Source organism: Parasteatoda tepidariorum, chromosome 10 (assembly GCF_982258835.1).
Source record: "Parasteatoda tepidariorum strain Cologne lab strain chromosome 10, Ptep-v5.0, whole genome shotgun sequence".
Lineage (NCBI taxonomy): Eukaryota > Metazoa > Arthropoda > Arachnida > Araneae > Theridiidae > Parasteatoda > Parasteatoda tepidariorum.
The window spans coordinates 99824841-99847499 of NC_141764.1; the positions used below are offsets into that span (position 1 = coordinate 99824841).

Consider the following 22659-nt stretch of genomic DNA (forward strand, 5'->3'; position numbering starts at 1 on the left):
GATCGTCAAGTTCACAAAGTGAAGCACCTGCATGTGTAGCACTGGCATCGGTTAACAAGAACAAATGAGAATCTGGCCTTGGGTGAGCTAATAATGTAGCATTTGCTAAAGCGTTTTTCACATCTTCGAATGCTTTTAGCTGTTCACAAGATAAGTCTATACTCTTTTTTGGTTTGTATTTACCCTTAAGTAAGTTATGTAAAGGGGATAAGATTGCGGCGCAATGCGGTATAAACCTTCTATAGAAAGTAATAAGACCTATAAATCGTTTTAATTGTTGAAGGGTACGCGGGGCTGGGAAACTTTTTACAGCTTCTACTTTATCTGATAGAGGCTGAAGCCCTTCGCGTGTTATTTTAAAACCTAAAAATGACAATTCATGGACGCCTAATACGGATTTCATAGCATTCAAGATTAACCCGTACTTCGAAAGTCTTTCAAAAATTATTCTTAAGTGCTCTTCGTGTTCGGCTTCTGAATTACTGTATACTAATAAATCGTCTAAATAGCAGAAGACAAAGGGGAGGCCGCGTAAAATGGTATCCATAAACATTTGATATGATGATGCGGCTCCCTGCATTCCAAAATTTAGCCGCGTAAATTCGTATTTACCTAACGGACAGACGATAGCGGTTTTATGCTGGTGAGCCTCGTAAACTGGAATTTGAAAATAGGCTCGAGTCATGTCAAGTTTACTGAAAATTTCGCTACCAGCTATCTGATTGTTTACATCTTGGATGTGCGGGACGGGATATAATTGGGGATTCGTGATTTTATTTAGCATTCTATAGTCACAGGTCATGCGAAAAGTGCCCGCTTTATTTTTGACTATATGAATCGGTGAACTATAGGGTGAATTACTCGGTTTTATAATACCTAATTCTAAAAGGTTCTCGATTTCTTTTTTTTCAAATGTATATTGTTCTGGGTTTAGTCTGAGTGATTTACACTGAACTGGAGCGTGATCTCCTGTTTCGATATAGTGCAAAACATCGTGCATAGGGGGATCGATTTTAGGGTTAAATGGTCTCGTTAACGAAGGAAATTGTTTTAAAATGTTGCCATATTTGTTTAGATTAACAACAGTAGAGATCGAATGAAATAACGAATCTCGAAAAATTCCTTTGGTGCTAAGTTCGGTAAGAGGGTCAGTTAAACAAAGTTTTTTAAAATCGATTAAAAGTTGAAAATGACTCAAGAAATCTGATCCTATTATCGCGTATTTTGTTTTAGCCAAAATGAAACGCCATGTGAATTTTCGTCGCAAACCTAAATCGACAGAAGTTAATTTAGTGCCAGCGTTTGGTATAAGTTCGCCGTTTGCGGCATATAAATTAAATTCGTTGCTATCTTTAATTTTATTTGGGTTAGAATGCGGTAGAATACTGATTTGGCTTCCACTATCGATTAAGAAATAAGTACCGCTTATAGCATCTTTTACAAAAAGACGACTTTTATTGTTATGCAAATGAACGGCGTGCGTCTCGTCAACCGTTCGCGTTACTCGTTTTTTGAATCATTTACGTAGTTAGGAACAAAATTACAGGGGCTTCTACATCTGCGTGCCTTATCTTTAAATTTTTCATGATAAAAACACATGCCTGAATTATTCTGTACGCGGCGGGGTGTGTTAGATCGGTTTCTACCTTGATATCTAGTTCTGGATTTACTTCGAGATAATCTATCAACTTTAATTGTGAGCTCTTCAATTTTGCTGCTTAATGCTGCAATAATAGGGTCGGGATATTTTGAAACAGCGTGGGTGTCAAATTGCTGTGGATTCGATAGAGCAATTATTTGATCTGCCTGTCTTGCTAAAGCGTCTAGCGGTTCGTTAGAAATCGCGAGTATACCTTGCACAAAATTAGGCAATTGATTGAGAAACAAAGTTTTTAAAAATTCATCCGATAGCGCATCGTCTGCTAATTCTCGCATACGTCTGAGCAAAGTTGTAGGTTGTTGGTTATCTAACTTCAGTTGTGATAACAAAGTTTTAATTTTAGTCTGCTTAGATTGCGAAAATTCAGCGATAAGGGTTTGTTTTAGTTTTGCGTAAGTACGGTCGTTAGAAGTCGGATCTAGTAGCGGTCTGACTAATTTTAATTCCTCGGGTCCGAGGGATCCTATAACTAATTGAAATTTAGTTAAATCATCGTCGATTTTATTTAAGAAAAACGTGGCCTCTACATTAGCAAAATATAGATCGGGTTCTTTACTCCAGAAACTGGGCATTCGGATGCCTGCCATGTTTGAATTTGTCACGTGTAGCTTAAGACTAAAGGTTATTCGAAAGACAAAAATACACCTAAATTATAACTAAATAAAAGCTCTACGAGATGCCTGACAAACAATCAAGTAAAATGAAATACCACTGACCTGTTATTTTTGTAATCCTTGGCCGATTAACATAGGTTGCGTGTTCAACTCCGGGTCACCATCTTTAGCGCGTGTGTTCATTTATGCTGGAGAATGATAGTCCATTCAAACGATGATATTAAACATATAACAGATTTAATGAATATAAGTAACTACAGTGTAGTCAAACATAATTGTAATACAGCTTCAGAAATGACGCGAAGGAAATAGCGAGAGTCTCTAGCGTCAGAGCTGATCGTTGAGATCCGCCATCGTCAGGTGCTCGAGCAGGAATGAATAGTGGCGTTCCCCCTGGTAGAGGTGAGGAAAAGGAATGACGTCAAACTCCTTGGTATCGCCATCTGTTGATGGTGGTTGATACTAGTCGCTACATTGTAAAGGATTGCATTTGAGAATGTATATGAGGTTGGTTTATCTGCTTCTCATGATGGCATTGTGAAGGATTGCATTTGAAGATGTATACAAGGTTGATTTATCTGCTTCTCATAATGGCATTGTGAAGGATTGCATTTGGGGATGTATACAAGGTTGGGTTATCTGCTTCTCATAATGGCATTGTGAAGGATTGCATTTGAGGATGTATACGAGATTGGTTTATCTGCTGCCTATAAAAGAATTGTTTTAGCGCGTGTGTTCATTTATGCTGGAGAATGATAGTCCATTCAAACGATGATATTAAACATATAACAGATTTAATGAATATAAGTAACTACAGTGTAGTCAAACATAATTGTAATACAGCTTCAGAAATGACGCGAAGGAAATAGCGAGAGTCTCTAGCGTCAGAGCTGATCGTTGAGATCCGCCATCGTCAGGTGCTCGAGCAGGAATGAATAGTGGCGTTCCCCCTGGTAGAGGTGAGGAAAAGGAATGACGTCAAACTCCTTGGTATCGCCATCTGTTGATGGTGGTTGATACTAGTCGCTACATTGTAAAGGATTGCATTTGAGAATGTATATGAGGTTGGTTTATCTGCTTCTCATGATGGCATTGTGAAGGATTGCATTTGAAGATGTATACAAGGTTGATTTATCTGCTTCTCATAATGGCATTGTGAAGGATTGCATTTGGGGATGTATACAAGGTTGGGTTATCTGCTTCTCATAATGGCATTGTGAAGGATTGCATTTGAGAATGCATACAAGGTTGATTTATCTGCTTCTCATAATGGCATTGTGAAGGATTGCATTTGAAGATGTATACAAGGTTGGTTTATCAGCTGCTCACTTGCGTAAGCCATGTGTTCGGCAGCAAAAACAACGCAAAAGTTCGAAGAGTTGCTTCGTTTAACCACAACAATTAAAATGATGAAAGACTCCTGATATATGATGTCAATAAAAGATTGTTTTAAAGATCCTCTTATGGGTGTAACGGTGTAACTAAGTAGACGCTGACACCCAGATAAAGAGAAATGCACAAAGCGGTCGAGGAGGAGCCTCTTAACTGTTTTGGTTTGATGTTGATGTTTGCCTCATAAATAAGGGATATCCAAAGCTAGGAAAGAAGCTCAACCGGTTCTATCACGTAACGAGCTTTGCTTTCTATTTTTTATGAAGAAATGAAAAAACTTTTAGCAGGCTCCAGAACCGGTTTTTGTTTACATTCAGAGCAAGGAAGTGACTTTTATGAGGAAAATATTTACGTTTGGCTTTAAGCTCGATTAACAGTTAATTTAGCTACGTCACAAAATAAAAATTCGATTAATTGATCATTAGTGAACGTGGCCATGCATGTCGCCTAATCGATGATTTTAAGAGCCTGGTTATGGATGTGGTTATATGGATTATTTTTTATGAAGAAAATTTAAATACCTGGCCATTTATATATCTTAGTGAATGAATTAAGGAACCTGGTCATTTGGGTGAATGGAGAGGCACTTTCTCATAAAAAGGAACTTAAAAAGACAGGTCATTTATGTGACTTAATGGAAGATTTTAATGGAAGTTTTCGAAAAGTAAATTAATGACATAATGTTAATTTCCCTGATTGTAATACTATTTTAATCCATTTCATTATTTTTATTATGCTTTTAAAAGCGATTGATTCTATCATTGTTTCAATTGATTTGATTTTTTTTTAGATATTGAAAAATACATAAACGACGTTTTTAATCGTAATACTATTTAAAATCTTTTAATTCTTTGTGTTATATATTTAAAATTATTGATTTTATTTATTAGTGTGTGGATTTTTTATCGTAATAAGTTACTTTTTCAGATAGAGCAAAAAATAAATAACAATAATTTAAATTAAAATTCACTGATACGTTATTGTTTACAGGGGCTCCAAGAGTTAGGCCATTTTTTTGTAACCAATAATTATATTTGTATTCAATCAATGATTCTTAATTTGTTTAAAAATTTTGAATGTTTAAACGGAATTATTTGTGTAAAATGCCAATAAAAAAAGTAGCAAAATTTAAAAAAAGAATATTTTTTCACTAACTTCTTATTGAATTAATTATGAAAAAAATATGCATTTATAATAAAATTTCATAATTATAGCTCATCCAACTTTTCAATTCAAAATATAATCCCTAAATTCAAAACTTAAGAATTATGTTTCTCCGTATACTATTCTCCGTATACAGTGAAAGTCATAACTCAGCTTATTTTATTCATTTTCAGCATATGCATAAGCCAAAAACTAATTTGAAATATTAAAATTTTTGCATTAAATATTTACAAAATGATTAGTAGTTTTTTTTCTTTTTTTTTGTAAGTACATTTACAACTGAAAATGAATTTTTTTCGGGGTTCCGCTAAAAGGAGCTCGATCATTTAGGGTTCCATCTCGGATCTGTAGAACAACTGACTTTTGCACTTTAACAGTAACATATTTATAAAACTAGAATAGCAGTGTTCACATTATTTTGTTTATTCTTTAAATTTTTTTACGTGGTAAGGTTCGGCTCTTGACATCTCTTCAATGAAGGGTGACACATGAATAGCATAAAACCAAATGGATCGTTTATAGTTATGGAAGAAGCAGATCTTTCTAACCATTTTATATATCTCTTGAGAGTCATTACTTAATATGGATAAACGTAACGGTAGTTGAAGTGCTTCGAGATTGGGGGGGGGGGGGCGCACTACTCTCTCTAATGGAAAAAATGTTCAACCCTCCCTGCTGTTGATATTTTTCGAACCATAACTGCTTGTATGTTCTTTCGTTAAGTAATATAATAATATGGTGTGCTAGTTTACTGACATTGGTAAACTTATGTACAACTGCGAGCATTTTCGAGAAAATTTTCTAACTATTTTGGGCGATAAAGAATTTTTTTTACTTAGAAACAAGTTTTTTAGCTTATTTATTTATTTATTTTTTTAGTTTAAAAATAAACTCAAGAATTTGCTCCATTCTCGATTAAAAATAGAATAGACAATGTCTGTCTTTCTAGACTTTGTAAAATGGAATAAACATTAAAAGTTTTTATCTGAAATCAATTCTTTATTTCAATGCCTGAAAGCTATTGCTTTGATGATTTTCCTAAGGATCTTTTTTTTAAAAATATTTTCACGTTTTATTTTATTGTTAAGAAAATAGGAAGTATTAATTTTGAAAAAGCTGTTACCACACTTGGGAAAATACATATATGAGAAATTTTGATTCCCCACAACATCAATTTAACGTTGTCATAGTTACAGACAATTTAATTTCCATTCCTTATAATCTTTTAACATTTAAAATTTTTTAAACATTCCTTTATTTATTTATTTATTTATTTTTAAACATTTTAAGCTTACTCGAAGACAGCTCAGTGATTAAGACACTGAAATGTGATTGTAAATAACTGGGGTTCGACTTTCAGTGGCTGGTAAAGACCCCTCCCTAACGTCAAATCGATGGGTATCGGCTTGTCTAGGAAGTAAAGGCGGCCTATGCGTAATGCTGACCACATTGCAAAATTATTCCGTTAGTCGAGAATTCGTGAAACCTAATCGTTCATGACCCCTTAGCCCACAATATGCTGTTACGGGAATATTAAACTTTTTAATTTAAAATTAAGCTTTTACGATTGCTGGCTTTTTTAAGAGTCAAGGGTAGATCAATTGTATATTTTTCACGTGATTTGAGATGAGATTACTGTTCTATATTATACAGTTATGATCTGCATTTTTCGCTCTTTTTAAATTCGATATTATTGCTGAGCAGTCTGAGTCTCAGTAGCTCAGTGATATAATTCGAATCGACAAAGCAGAAGGTCCCAGGTTCGATACAGGAAGCGGACACTAATTCCCAATTTTTCTTATTTAATTCTATGAACATTCCAGAAGCTTCTGGTACATTCAATTTACATCATTTCCTTTTCATTTCTAGGAAGTTTCTAGAACGTTCTTTGTTACTATATAAGCGATCCCTTCATTGTAAACAGGCAGTTGCAGGGGCGGATCTACTTAAGGGCTTTTAGGGCTGCAGCCCAGGGCCCCGTAGATACAAAGGGCCCCAGTCTCCACTGAAAACAATAGGTGGTTTTTTGAATTTAAAAAAATATCTAATATTAAAAAAAACTATTATAAGGTTGGCAACCCTGAGATCAATCAACCCATGCATGTGTGCGTCTATCTAGCGGAACAGGGAATTCCCCGTCCCTTGTTTTTGGTCAGTGTATTTTTTCGCGTCTATTACGGGGGACTTCCTGCCGCACCGCTTAACGTCCGACGTAATTTTTTTTTTTTTTTTTTTTTTTTTTTTTTTTTTTTTTTTTTTACCCGCACTTCTGTTCTTGTCGTCAAAGTGACAAACTTGTTTAGTTCACTAATAAATGATAACTTAAAAGTTATAAAGACCGGACCTTTCTCTTACTTTATTTATAATTGAAAGTACATAATCAGTATAAGAAAAGAGTTCCTGTTATTAGTTGATAAGTAAAAAGAATTATAAATCATGTTTTTTTTAATGTATTTTTTCAATACTAAATGAACTTTTTAATCGATTTTTAATGATAATTTGTGAATTACTGCACTCATTACAAAGTATTAAAATGTGACGTGAAGAACAATATTACATGGATTATCTCGTTCTCTGTTTATTGTCAGAAAATTTTCAAGTTCATTGATTATTTTCAGAAAAATATCAAAATCTTATTTTACAATATGTCTGGTAAAAAATATAAAAGTGGAGCTGAGAAACGGAAATTACAGCTAGATCGAGAAAAAGAAAGAAAGAAATGTACAGAAATGGAAACTTTTTCCAAATTAGAACATAAAAACGAGAATGAAATAGCTACAAATTTATTAACAAGTGAAAAGGAAGGGATCTTATCCAAAGAGAATCTATTTGAAGGGAGTAGAAAATCGCAACACCAGGAAAAAAATACAAGTGGTGAAAATGTGCAAAGTCTTGACTACCAGCAACCCTCTGATCCCACTGAAAACTATATTGTTCTATATATTGTAACTATATTATAACTATATTGGTGATCAGCAAGAGGATGGTAATTCCGAGGCGGAAAGAAATTTAGAGAATATTAGTTTGAGTTTGAGAAATATGTTGACGTGGGCTTGTGGCCAGAATTGCTAAATAATGATTTCATTAATGACATCCTCTCACATGAAATGACTGACTTTCAGAATAAAGATCCGAAAAATATATATTCAGCTTCAATAAAGAAATACAAAGAACAAAACAGAACATTTTCAAATAGGTATTTCATTAAGAAAATGAAAAATGGTCAATCACTGGAAAGATCTTGGCTATGTTATTCAAACAGGGATGGTACTGTTATTTGTTTGACTTGCAAACTTTTCTCTTAAATCCCTTCTCAATACACAACCGGATTTTCTGATTGGAAACACATAGGAACTTGTTTAGAAAATCATGAAAATTCTAATGAACATAAGAAATCAATGTTAGTGTGGTTGACACGAAAAGAAAATAGATCTGTTTTAGACATGCAGCTTCAGAAGCAATTAAGAAAAGAAACAGAATATTATCACAATTTCCTAAAACGGGTTATTGCAGTGGTCAAATTTTTAAGTATAAGGGGCTTATCATTTAGAGGTTCGGAGGAAGTATTTGGTTCTCCACATAATGGCAATTTTATGGGTGCTCTGGAGCTGTTGGCAGAGTTCGATCTATTATCCCTGAACACATTGAACAACGAGAATTGCGACCAAAACCGATAATATCGTACTTATCAAAAACAGTATATGAGGAAATAATTGAGATTATGGGCCGGCAGATAATTAAACAAATTATAACTCAAATAAATAACGACGACACAAAGCATTATTCAATTGTGATGGATTCTACTCCAGATCTATCTCACAATGATCAACTTGCTATTGTATTACGATACTGTTTTCCGGGAAAAGTGTATGAAAGATGTGTATCCTTCATTAAAATTAGTAGTCATACTGGCTTACATTTATTTAATATTCTACAAGACTATTTAGAAAGCCCTGGTTTAGATATTTGCAAAGGCAATAAGTTAATTATGCCATTAAAAGACTTCGTGAACAGCATAAGGTACCAATCAGATCAGAAGCTAAAGGAATACGAAGAGAAAGCTAACAAATTAAGTACTAGTGTGGGAATAGACATAAACAAGAGACGACGCATTACTCCAAAATTTTCAGATAAGTCTACAGATAAAGTCTTAGTATACGGCGCAGAAAAATTTAAAAAAAAAACGCTAAACGTTCCGTTGAATAAGCTGATTATGGATTTAAATAAAAGGAGCCAAGTCTATGAGATGTATAGCAAGACATTCAAATTTTTAAAGGATTTGCAAGACAAAAATATGGGAAACTTAGATCTGGAAAGTGCACGCAATATTGTTGATTATTATCCAGATGACGTAGACGAGCATTTAGTGAATTAGTTAAAATCTTATTTACTTCAGTCTAAGACAGAGTCTTACACCTCTTGCAGTGAAATTTTTATGTTAATTTATGAAAAGAAACTTGCTGATGTTTTCCCAAATTACTATACTACCTTAAAGATTTTTTTAACTTTGCCAATCAATAGCTGTGAAACGGAGCGCTCTTTCTCCAGGATGTCTTATATAGAAAACAAATATAGGACAACAATGTCGAACCATCGACTAAATCATTTATCAGTTCTTTCCATAAATTGTGATTTAAAACGACTTACAATGTGATGAGCAAATAAAGGAATTTGCAGCACAAAAATGCAGAAAGGTTGCTTTATAATTTATATAACATAACTGCACATGACCTGTCAATTTCTTTTGCAACAATGTTGTACAGTTGCTGTTTGTAAACACAAATAAAAATAAATAAATAAAATTATTTTATTGTCCTATTTTTTTCTATATACTTATCTACATCACTATAGAAAACAGTTTTTTGCCAAAATGGCTATTAGGACCCCTAAGTAGTTTCAGTCCAGGGCCCCACAAATTCACGATCCGCCCATGGGCAGTTGATAGAAAGTTCAGAATTAAAATCGATAGCTCGTTCTCAGCTTATAAAAACATTCAAGCCGGAGTGCCCCAAGGTAGTATCCTCGGGCCACTACTATACATCTTATACACAGCTGACTTCCCTATTAATAACGATAATCCAAACGAATTCACAGCCTTATATTCCGACGATACAGCAATTATCACGAAATCTATGAGCCATTTACAAACCTTCAAATGTATGCAAAAGAAGATCTACAATATCAAAAAATGGTGCTCACAATGGAAGATAAAACTACACCCGGATAAGTGCCAAATGATTATATTCAATAGTAAAAAGAAAGGTAGAACTATTCCTGATATTGTCCTCTGCAAGCAGATCATTAAACCCACAAAGAGTGCAAAATATCTAGGAGTCATTATCACCTCTAATTTAAGTTGGAAACAGCACATAAATAACATTATTAGAAAAGCGAATGTTGCCTATTGGGCCCTCAACTCCATATTAAACTCGAAGTCATCTTTAGACTTAAAATGCAAGCGCACTGTCTATCTAATGGCAATTAGGCCAATCCTAACCTATGCCTGCCCCGCCATTAACACTCTAAGTGATCATTTAAAAAATAAACTCTCTATGGCAGAAGGGAAGATTATAAGAAGACTCGCCGGCGCAACTAAATGCATTAGCAATAATAGCATAAAAAGGTATCATAAAATTGATGACATCAACGTCTATATAAAAAATTTAAATAAAAATTTCTACGATGAAGCAAAAACCTGCACCACCAGCAATTTTAACTCACTCCTAGATATAGAACTAATTGACGACAACACTAAATTTAGCCCACTCACTGCCTTTTTCCTTAGGGATATGGTGTTGCCCTAGCACACGAAATACAATCAGCTCCACACACTCAAACGAACCCCCTCTCGATTTTTTGGTGCTAAGTACCCCCTCTTCCTCCCATCTCCATTCCTCCTCATCATCGAGTAGTTACTACAGATGAATCGGTTAATGCCGCTTCGCGGCAGCGCACCGAGATTTATGTGATTTCTACCATTCTACCATAAACAGGCAGTTCTTAGTGCAGACTGATTCTCGTCATTTGTACTTTCTTCCCTTTAATAAATTCGTTATTTAAAATCTCATCTTTTCATCTGTATTAAACCACTTTAACGTGACATTATTAAAAAATTGTATAAACTAAAAATAATTAAATAAGTAAGGAAATAAAAAAGGTTTTAAAATGTTTAATTGCACCAAAATTAAAAAAAATTATGCTTGGTCTCTAAAGAGGACAACACTTCAAAAATAATTGAAATTTTCGAATGTATTTGAACTAGTGCATCATGAGTAGATAATTAAAAAAAAAAGCTATTTTCTATTTTAAATAAATTACTTATATGTAAATTAAATGTTAAATAGAAATTTAAAACGCAGTATTTTGACTCACGAGTTTTATAAGAAATTTGAAAAAGAATTTTTTTTTCTTCCTCTTTTTTTATAATGTGTTTTCTCCTGGAGGGAACAAATAACCTTTCCCATCCTTCTACATCCTTCTGTGTCTGCGCCACTTGTCTAACAAAACTAATGAAGTTAACTTTTTTGTTAGTTGAAGGTCATTTTTAATTTTATAAGTAATCCATTATTTCCCCAAGAAATTTCACGATAAAAAGTATTTTTATAAATACCTACAATGGGATACCTGAAAGTAACGCAGTGTGGGTCTCTCGATCCTGATTGGTTCTTGAAACGTGGCATTTGCTTAGGTTAGCAACTGTTCTTTCCATTCTATTTCGAGTAAGCCAAGCCCGTCAAGTATTGATTCTCCTCAATGAAACATTCTAGATTCTTACACAAAGATTTCAATTCTACCACCCTATATTTACTCAAAGACAAGCACGAAGCCATGTGGAACATAAATAAACTTATTATGCATCGAAGTTGCCAGGTACACAAAACAAAATATATCACGGTTACAATAAAATACATAAACAAATAATAAATATAAGTCAAGTAAATGAAGTTGACTAGAAAGAATTATATTTCAACACATTCCGTGTGTGATACGGAGCTGTATTTAATTAACTCAACGTTAATTAACATTTTAAGTTATGTAGAGAAACTTAGCTCAACTTTAATACTGCTGATAAAGATTAGCTGGTGCTGACGTCATAGGTCACGTGCGCGAAAATTGGTTGTCTTCTTCTTCTTCTTCTTGGAGTGCAAGTACCCAATTTTTATAAACAACATTTTATAAATACAAATAATTTAACAAATAAATAGCCGTGATGACTCAGGGGATAGAGCGTGCACCTTCCAATAAGGTGAACCGGGTTCGAATCCCAGTCGATAAGAATTTTGCATCCGGCTTGCACCGACCACAGTCATGACATGAAATATGCTCTGTGGTAGAGTGATCATGGGTTAGAGCCCCCTTGCCATCAGGCTAACCGTGGAAGGTTCGCGTAGTCTTCCTCTCCATGTTACGCAAATGCGGGTTAGCTTCAGCAAACAGTCCTCCACGAAGGCAAATTTCTCCCAATACTCGATCCAGCAGTTCCCTTGTCTTCTGGATTGGGTTCAAAACTACAAGGCTGCGGAGTTGAACATTAGTAGTTGTAAACCCATAAAATTGGGTTGGCTGTTCAACGACGGTTATAAAATAAAATAAATAAATAATGCAAACTATTCTTCTTGAAGATAAGAAACGAAAACTAAAACTAGAATGCTAGAAACATTGATAAAAAAAAAAAAAAATAGATTGCTTACAAAATCATTTAAGTAAATTTTAGGTCGAACAAAAATTAATACTTAAATCTATTCGATGCACTTTCGTTGGAATTATGGGTCAGAGTCGTCAGTCTGTGCTTGGTCTTGGACAAAACATTTTGCAGGGCCAACGAAATTTTTTTCGCAGGGAAAGTGGGCTTAGGAAAATGAAACTTTTTTATCAGGTTTTCACTCATAAGTAAAATTGTTTTACTCCCGGTTACAGTGACATTGAAATATTACGTAAACATTTTTTCGACATCTCGCATTTAAATAAATATTTACCAGTCGTTCTTACTCAGAATTTGCGTAATTGGTACAACTTGTTACATCGAATTCAGGTTTTACTTTTTACCTACGGCGCCTTATAGCACTATTCTGGACCATCAGTTGTGCCATTCGTAAGCAAAAGGGTTAATCGAGCTTAAGGAGGATATCCAGCTTATTGATCAACCAGCAGCTTTTGTAAATTATTTTTGTACAGACTATATTTCAGCTTAAATTCCTCTTGTTCACCTAAATCTAGTTTCTCAGGAATCAATTTAGGTGTTTTGCATAAATATTGGATGCATAATTGTAACAAATTGCAATGAATGGAGACTTGGCAAATACGGTGCACTCCCGATTATCTGGGTTAATCATTGGGACAGGTCGCACGGACAATCGGGAAACACGCAGTATGATCTTTCTCCAAGATCGTGATAACGTAGACGATTTTACCTTTGACCATGCTGCTGATATTCCATATAATACAATCCAATAACGAATATTGCTTCCAAAAATTTGGCAGTGTGCCAAAATTTGGAAACTTCATGAATCAAATTTTTTTAATCTTGAAAATGTTTCTCTTTATATTTTTTGTGTGACTCCGGAATGAGCACGGATAATCCGCAAACCGGATAATCGAGAGTGTACTGTATTTGTACTACTCTTTCTGTATGAATATCGTGAGCTGTATCAACTAGATATTTTTGCTGTGGGTAAAAAATTCTCATTAGATGAAAAATCACCAATGGGATACCTGCAAGTGACGTTGTGTGGGTATCTTGATCTTGAAGGGTTGTTGAAATTTGTTTTTACTGTTCTTTTTTGAGTAAGCCAAGCCCATCGAGTATCTATTCTATTAAGCAACACATTCTATATTCTTTCACAAATATTTCAATTCTTTCGCTATATATTTCTAACTTAACGCAAAGACCGCCACGAAGCCACGCAGAACATAAACAAATGAATGATGCATCGCAGTTGCCCGGTACACAGAACAAAAATATATCACGATTACAATAAAAATACATAAATAATGAATCTAAGTTAAGTAAAAGCGATAAATTATATTTTAACAAATTCGATGTGCGACACGGCATTGTATTTAACTAGCTTCACGTTAATTACCATTCTAACTTATGTGGAGAAACTTAGTGCGACTTTAACACGCCATCTTGTTTATAAACAATTAGCTGGCGCTGAGGTCATAAATCACGCTCGTCTGTGTATTAGTTATCGTCTTCTTCTAGAGTTGCAAGTACCCCAATTACATCGGTACTTAAACCTATTAAACTGGTAAATAGTCAACGGAGTTTTAATTTGCGCACATTTGGTTATCTAGCTTTTTCTCAAAAGTTTTTCAAATCTTTAGTAAGTACAACGACATTAGCGACTTCCTAGTTACGGTTCATTCCACATCCCCTGATAGCCACCAGGCAGTGATTGTATTGTAAACAAACATACTACGTAGATCAGTATACAATAAAAAGATTTTGATTTTTAATTTTTTTTGTTTTCCACCCCTTATTAGCAACATAAGCAAATCACCAGCCTCTCCCTCGCTTATGTAAGAATATCACACCAGTTCACCACCCCTTACTTTAATTTACACTTTTACTGATTTACTTTAATATTTTTGTACTAACACTATAAATATTTTTGTGCACTTTAACGATGTTAGCCTTAGTTTTTATTTTAGCACAAAGGTCGCCCACTTGTGTATTTTGTAGGTAAGTATAGTAAGTAAACTAACAAACTATGGGGGCCATATTAACCCAGATTGCGGCTATCCCCTCAGAATCAGAACCGGCGGTCAGAAATCCAAATCAATCAATCAATAAATAAAAATGCACGTTTATTCAGAAAAAGTGCTTTTTCGTGTCTGATTTCGTAACTTAAAATATCGTTTGCATTAATTAATTAGCACATTTGAGGTCAAGACCTCTAACCATTGAGAAACAAACTATCCTGAATAATTTTTGATCTAATGATCAGATCTTCACGTTTCAAGACTCTATCTTAATAGTCTGAGGGTGTGTCCTTGAACAAGCTAATTAGTTGGTGTCAGCGATATTTTAAGTTACGAAATCAGACATAAATACGCACTTTTTCACAGAATAAAATACCTTTTTATTCAACGGATTAATATTTCTGACAAAATATAGGGGGGGGGGGGGTAGCTGCAATCTGGGAAATATTGTCCCAAATTATTTAGACAGGAGAACGACCCAAAGTATGAAACTCCTAATGATAATTAGGGGGTCCAAACTTTTATTCCCTAATCATAATAATTTTAGGGGGTCAATGATAATTTTTTTACATTATGATAATTGTATTTAATATTTCACCATATCTTGAGAAGTTTTTAAGCAAATTGAAAAATTTTTGCACACAATTATTAAATTCGTTAATCCAAAGTAATTCCATGCAAAAAAATAACTTTATTTGCATACTTATTATTTTCATTATTTTATTTAATAATAGTCGAAAAAATTATTTGAGGAGTACGATAAGGCAAGATGGATTGAATGAACTTTAATGTCTATTGAAAAATGAAAGAGCACGAAATATTGATTTTATCAATGAATTTGCGGTAAAAAAAGGACAGGAGAAATAAATTTTAGGTTAATAATGTAATTTTCTCGAAATTTTTTATTTCAAATTAATACAAAAATTCCTCATGAAAATTTATGCTGGAAAATTTAAAAAATTGCTATGATTTTATTATTAATTAACAACAGATTAGCAATTTTTAGTGGATTGTGTTTCAAATTATTGATGCATTTATATTTTGTTCGAATTGTAGACATTAATTTTATAACTTTTTATTTATTTCATATTACTATTTTTTTAAATTTTTTTATTCCCGTAAAGTCTTTTTTACAGATTTACCTTAAATATTTTACAAAAACTGAAACTAATCTAAATTTTTAAATATTAAATCTTTATTCCAGACATTTATTTTAATGCAACCTGATATATACCTTTCTCAACAAACTTAAGTTTATAAATCTATCTTTCAAACTAGAAACATAAAATGCGTTTAAAAATCTGTATTTAGTATGTGTTTTGTAATTATTTTTTAGATGTCTTAAAGTCTTTAACACTTATTTGTGTTTTGTAACCAAAAATGAATTTTTTTAACTATGACAATATTTTATATTCTAGTGTTAAATTTAAAACTTTTATTATTCTGTGATTCCATTTATAAGTGAACAAGTAACTAATAAATTTAAATATATTCGATAACACGATACATAAATAGCTAAAATGATGATGCAGTACAGAAAGTTTTAGAAAGAGTTGAGAGAAAATTTACGGCACTAGTTATAATGGATTAAAAGTGAAAAGAAATCAGATTTAAAAGAAAAACAAAGTCAAAATTTCTCATAGATAATATAATTTGTTAAAAACACTCCATATTCTAATTGATAACAAATTACATTCTCGTTTACACACAATGGCTGCATTCCATAAATCATATTCTACTGTGGACATCCTCATTCACAAACATCATGAGTCACTGCAACAGTCTTTTTATTTGGCAAGCGCCAAAAACGATAAACTCTGATAATGTAGCAAACCTAAAACGGCTTAACGTTTGTGAAAGCATGGCATTCCTGGAGAGAGGCTTGCGTCTGGCTTTGTTTATTTCCTACATCTTGAGATGACAGAAATGTGTTCATTCTGTTGAAAACACAAGTCTTGGCGGACATCAGATTCATTCCGCTGAGCAATCGTTATGAAATAAACACGTGAAACATTTTTCCACAACGTACGTAGAATTCATCCATCGAACTGTATTGTTTTAAACTCGCTAATCGAAGATTTTTATGAATGAAATGTTTGAATTCGTGTGTGTGTGATCTTAGAATAAAGTGTAGCGCGAAGCCATCGTTGAAGTTTAAGTGAAGGTGAGTCCTTATTTTATTTTTATTTTCTCGATTTGATTTTTATGTTTTATGTGCTTCGTTTTGAAGTTCGTAAATTATTATAAGAGATAACGTAATCCAAGCCGGTATATGAGAAATACATATGTGTTTAATATCGTCTGCGTGTTAAGATATTCCCCGTGTTTAAAAATGTTAAAATAACTGACTATCTTTAAAGATTAATAGATAATTTTAATACTAGACAATGTTTAATATTAAGAAAGCAAATTAGAGTTGGTTTATGTGGAATGCGTCTATCTTTTAAATCGTCTGCGTGTTTATTTTCTATCTAGAAAGGAAGAATATAGAACGTTTAAGAAACAAATAATCTTTATTCAAAGTTTGTTTATGGTTTATTTGTATATATTTAATTCTTTTGCTAAAGAAAGCTGATAAATGTGATGATGGAAATATGTCTAATATCTGCGCGTAAGTATTTCCATTATTAAAGGAAGAGATTTAAAAAAAATGTTTAAAGAAGAAATAATTTTATTCTGAAATTAGTTTACGGAATGTTTTCCTTAAATATTTAGTTGTTTTTTTTTCCATCTAGAACAACAGAAAATGTCATTAGCATTTAAATCGTCAAGTTTAGCTATATTATTATTAATTCGTTGTGATTGTAAATTTTAGAATAAAATTTTTGTAGGATTTACAGAAGTTTTGTAAGATAGTTTGAGTACGATTTTTAATCTTTTTTTTTTTATTGTTCTCTCATATATTTTATAGTTTTGAAGACTGAAAAAGAAGAGAAAGACTAATATTTTGTAAACAAATATTTTAATGCGAAACTGAAAAGAGTTTATTAAATTTAGTTATTGTTTAATTTCATAGATATTTAAATTTGTATTTGGTTCAATCAGTCGATTTTATTTATGATTTTTCAATATAACATTCCATTTTTTATACTTTATCCTCATTATACTTTTGTTTCCCTTTCATTTAATTTTCTATGAAATTTGCGTTTTAGTTACCTTTTTTTTTTACATGGTAATTTATATGATAATTTTCAATGAAAGAAAGTTGAGGAATTAGCAAATAATCAAAAACCTTTTTTCTATTGATGAGTAACAAACTAATCTATGAATTGAATAAAATTTCTCATAATTATTTTTTTACTTAACTTTAAAGTGTTTATGTCGTAAACTGCAATTTTAAGCCAGGTATTTTTTTTATGAACGATGCTAAACTGTTAGTTAATTGGCTAAATAGTTTTATAATTAAAATATATCGATATTTAAGAATTATACTATCATATTTTTAAAATGTATTTCAAATTGGAAGAAACAGTTGGTTTTATTTTAAATACTCAAAATGTAAGCTTGAAGTACAAAGTTTTAATATCGTTAGAGTTAATGTAGTATATCTACATAAATATAGTTTTATAATTTTGTAATAAAGTCTAAAATGTACAATACGAAAAAAAAAAAGTGATTAGCTTTTGATCTAATAGTCTGTTTTTCATGTAATTCCCAATCTTAGGATTGGGTCTTAGTACGTGAACCAATAATTATAGGTTCAAGGGCATCACCTTAAATATGCAAATATATATAAAGAATTTGTCAGAATTAGATAAACCCCTTCAAATATACATACTGCAGCTACTTAACAAACTACGCTACTGCATAAAACTTAGTGATTTTAAGCTAGTTAGTACTAATATTGAAATAAAAAGATTAATTCTAAAAATACAACTATACAGTGCAAAAATGAACACTGCGGTATTAATCGGAAATTAAGTCTTCAAACAATCGCTGATCATTGGAGAAAGTATAAAATTTCTTTTCCTTGCTAGGCAAGAATTTTGATATAAGTTCTGTGATTTTTCAATAAAATGAACAAAATGCAATTTTTTTTATTCTTACGTACAGTAAACTTTTTTACAGGCCACAGTTGACTATAGTTATTGGGCTACATCTGGCTCATGAACCGCATGTTTGACATGCATGCTTTATGGAAAGAAAAAAAAAATGTTTGGCCACAGTAACTTAAATTCCTTCATGTGCATACGTAGTTGAAAACCAGTCGCCCATTCTCGGTCGAAGAAACAAATAGATGCCAATTTTTCACTTTCACATCTTGACTTTCTTTTGTTTATTGTCGAATAACAGCATTCATGACACGCCTTTCTTTTTCTGTTTTTCATAACTGGATCTGTCGTTTTATGATTTTTTCCGTTCTCTCCTGTTTTATTGTTAGAATTGTCCTTGGAGGTAAGGCATGATTTGCTTTTCTTTCACAAAAACAAATCCGCTATTCTATGGAGGTCCCGTTTCCTGTTTTTGATAGATTATTACTCAGGCAATATTTCATATCGAAACTAAAATGTGATTTATAGTACTGGAAACAGTGTCACGGAAAAGTCTCTGTTAGAATTTTATTCATCGAAAAAGAAATAAATAGTAATTAAGAAAAAACTCATTAAAAATACTGTACTACTACCCTGTGATAGATGAGGAATTAAATCCATTCAAGTATAAATGTGTGTTTGTAGTAGAGAAAACGTTTTTTTCCCTATTTGATAATTTAAAAAAAGTTGATTCTTTTTTAAACTTATAAAAAAGTATTTATTAAAAAAGGTACTGGTCGACCCATGTGTCGGCGACTGTTTTTCCGAGTTGTCACTATCATGAACATTGATCCCTGTAACCGATAATAGCGAATTGTAATATCGTTATGTGTTGTCAAAAAATATAACAATATTTATCAATATATCGCGATATTTTCCCAATTTTATTAATTTCTATTTTTTTGCATTCGTTGTCATTTTCGTTACCCAAATAAAATATATCAACAATTATAATTTCGTATTATTGGATATTATCTTTTTGATACGTTATGCTACAGATAATGATCACGATAATACAGTATTCGATTCTTATAGTAGTTATCAATAGTGATTGCGGTTATATCTTATTAGATATTTATTTTTATCGGTAATAATTTCTTATCGTCAAGTATTTTTTTTATGCTGTTAGTTAATAATTATTTTTTGCGCACTCGTAATGTAACGACCTCCCGTTATAACGTCTCTTTTAGTCTTGACCACGATGGACGTTATACCTAGCACCCACCGTACGATTTTAACATTTAACGCACCGCGCATGAACGGAGAGAATAACGCTTTGTTTTAGTAATGAGGGCTCCCACGTTTTCGGGGAGAACAGGGAAAACCTGATATTGTCAGGGAATTTTATTTTTACTCTAGTAAGCAGGGAATAGTCAGGGAAAGCTGCAATTCTTTGCAAAGAATCTGGAAAATTCTTATATCATACCTGGAAAACAACCAGTCCTAGAAGAATTGTCAGTAAAAGTATGTTAACAATTATTGAGATTCGAGTTAAATAATTATAACATGTATTATAATTATGTTACTAAGTTCCACTTGTTAGTGAAACCTTTATATGTTTCCATTCTTATTCTATTTTATGTTTTTGCTCATAAAATCTAATATTTGACATTACAAATAAAAAAAAATTAAAGTTTTCTGATGATGAATTGCAAGGTATAGATAAAATAGGATATGGATTTCCATTGAAATTTTTTCCTGAAAAGTCGGGGAATTATTTTTCTTCTGAAATTAAGTGGGAACAGTGTATGAGAACTAATAAATTGATAGCTTATGTCAGTAGACATACGTTATATAGAAGAAAGAAAGGGTAAATACTATGTTGATACATCTTCCTCTAATGTAATTTTTGTAAGTGCTTTTGTTCTCTTCTAATTAAGTAACGGCTTCATGATTAAATAACTATGCTTCGCTTTTTCTAGCTATATACAGATTAGCTATTATTTTTATATTACATATATTTTGTATCCAATGGACTTCAGGGGATTGCCTTCGGAAGGGGTCAATTTAGGATTTTTTGCTAAGATCCTGTTTTTGGAATTTTGAGAAAACAATTTGAATCTTTTGCATGACAAAGTGGAATTATCAGTTAATTTTTTTCTTTCTCTTCAAAGCTTTGACCGCTTTCCCGTGAAACATATTTTCACAAGAACCGCATTTACATAAGACTCTATGAAGATTTAAATGTCGAAAATTAAAACGACTTGTGTTTAGTGTTGGTTGTTACAATACTTTTTATATAAGTTTTTATAGTTAGTTCCTTTAGTTGCATTTAGTTATTAATCAGCACAAAAATAGTCATTTTTACGTCTTTCAAAGTAATGGAATTTGAAGTTGTTAAAAAAAAGAAGGCTTACATAATGAAATTTACTGTAGAAGAAAAGGTTTTGTGAAAATATCGTCTTCGAAGTAAAGAACTTTGTAAAAGGTCCTTTTTTGAGGTTACAGATTTTAAAAAGTTCCTTTTGGAGGTTTAGATTTTTGTGAAGGGTCTTTTTTTCAAATTTTGAATTTTTATGAAGGGTCCTTTCTGAGGTTTGGACATTTGTGAAGGGTTCTTAAATGGTCCCAAATTTTTTTTTTAGATTGTCCTTTGATAGGTTAGGTAAACACAGGTTACGCAACCACGTTGTGTTCTAGTGATATTGCCTTATTTTTTTCCTCCAATTCATAAGTTTATAAAAATAAATACATAAGATAGAGAAAAGTTACTTCGTTTTTTACTACTTTTTTACGTTACTAACGTTACTACTATTTAAATTACCTATTTTTTCCGGATTATGAATATTTGTATTAGGTTAGGCTAAACTGACTAAAACGGGGGGGGGAAATGAACATTTGTATATTTAGGAGAAATTTGGGCTAATTAACGATCCCGTCTCCAAATATTTTATCTTTAAACGGATCATTCGCGATACTCTACATTTTAAAAATGGACCCTTCAAAACTTTCTCTCGAAAATCGGAGTATGTGATAATTTTAATTCATAATTTTAAATCATTCATTCTCAGAAGTTACACTTCTTGAAAAACATAATTTCTATGTTTTTTTTTTTTTTTTTTTTTTTTTTTTTTTTTTTTTTTTTTACAAACAAGCAGAAAGAGTCACCAAGCTAATTTTAGATTCAGAAAATTATTATTATTTTTTAGTTCTTCATTTACATCACACTAGAGCTGCACAGTGGGCTATTGGCGACGGTCTGGGAAACAGCCCTGAGGATGATCTAAAGACATGCCATCACACTTTTGATTCTTTGAGGAGGGGATGGTTTCCACGCTTCGATAGCCTGACGATTGTTGCCAAGTGCTTATTTGGTCGCCTGCGTGCGAAGTCAAGCAATTTATGGTAGATCATTTTTAACGTTTCTAGATCCCGCGCATCTTCGGTCCCTTCGCAGACCGATCAAAGTAATCATTCACCCGCACACTTACCGCAGCCAGTGATCTTTTGGGAACTGTGTCTTTATGATCCATCTTCTGTGAGATAGGAAAATTGCTTTTCTAACAAAAGACTGGGAAATAATCAGATTTTTGATTTTTCACAAAATCTCAAAAATGGATCATTCATAAAAAGTCTGGATTAAGCCCCCCCCCCGTTCTTCAGCGAAATTACATAATACGACAAGTATGCGTATTATGTAATTTCAGCAGCTATCAGACCAGCGTCATTAATTTATTGAGTAGCACGTTTTAATTGATCATTTTTAAATATTTATGGCTGTTTGATTTAACCTATAATAAGCTTTTGTTTGGAAGTTTGCCATTCTATTTTTTCTTCTTCTTCTTCAATTCATGATTAATTACATTCTTATTTTGAAAAGGAAGCTCCATTTAAGTATTGATGCGTAAATTGGAAGTAAGAATCATTAATTGTTGGTGTTGTAAGTGAAAAGCAAGCCCATCCATTGTGCGTGCTTTTTTTTCTGATAGTGTTACCGATGTTTTATGAATCGCTACTACCTCTTTCATGTTTCTAATCGCAATTAGTTTCTTAGCAACCCCGAATAATGTTAACGAATTATTTCTAAAACTCCTGTTCTAAGTACAATATCTCCAATTTTAGATTTTTTTTGGTTTTCTTCTTTATCTGATTT

At 32.4% G+C, this 22659-nt stretch overlaps 2 protein-coding genes across 3 annotated transcripts in view; one reads left to right on the forward strand and one right to left on the reverse strand.

Annotated features, from left to right (window-relative positions):
* Window positions 1-1500: 1500 nt before the first annotated feature.
* On the reverse strand, window positions 1501-2247 carry LOC147803158 (uncharacterized). Its single transcript, XM_087152937.1, has one exon. The coding sequence runs from the start codon at window positions 2245-2247 to the stop codon at window positions 1501-1503; it is 747 nt and encodes a 248-aa protein (XP_087009063.1).
* A 14137-nt stretch (window positions 2248-16384) lies between these two features.
* Cpes (Ceramide phosphoethanolamine synthase) overlaps window positions 16385-22659 on the forward strand; it is a 96691-nt gene continuing 90416 nt past the window's right edge. Inside the window, exon 1 of one of the 2 annotated variants that reach the window (XM_016056966.5) lies at window positions 16385-16699. The gene's annotated coding sequence lies outside the window, so the exon portion shown is untranslated. The remainder of the gene's footprint in view (window positions 16700-22659) is intronic. The other variant, XM_016056967.5, reaches the window with a different exon arrangement.

Coding starts and splice junctions, on each gene's coding strand:
- LOC147803158 (XM_087152937.1), bottom strand. CDS start 2,247: ATGGCAGGCATCCGAATGCCCAGTTTCTGGAGTAAAGAACCCGATCTA.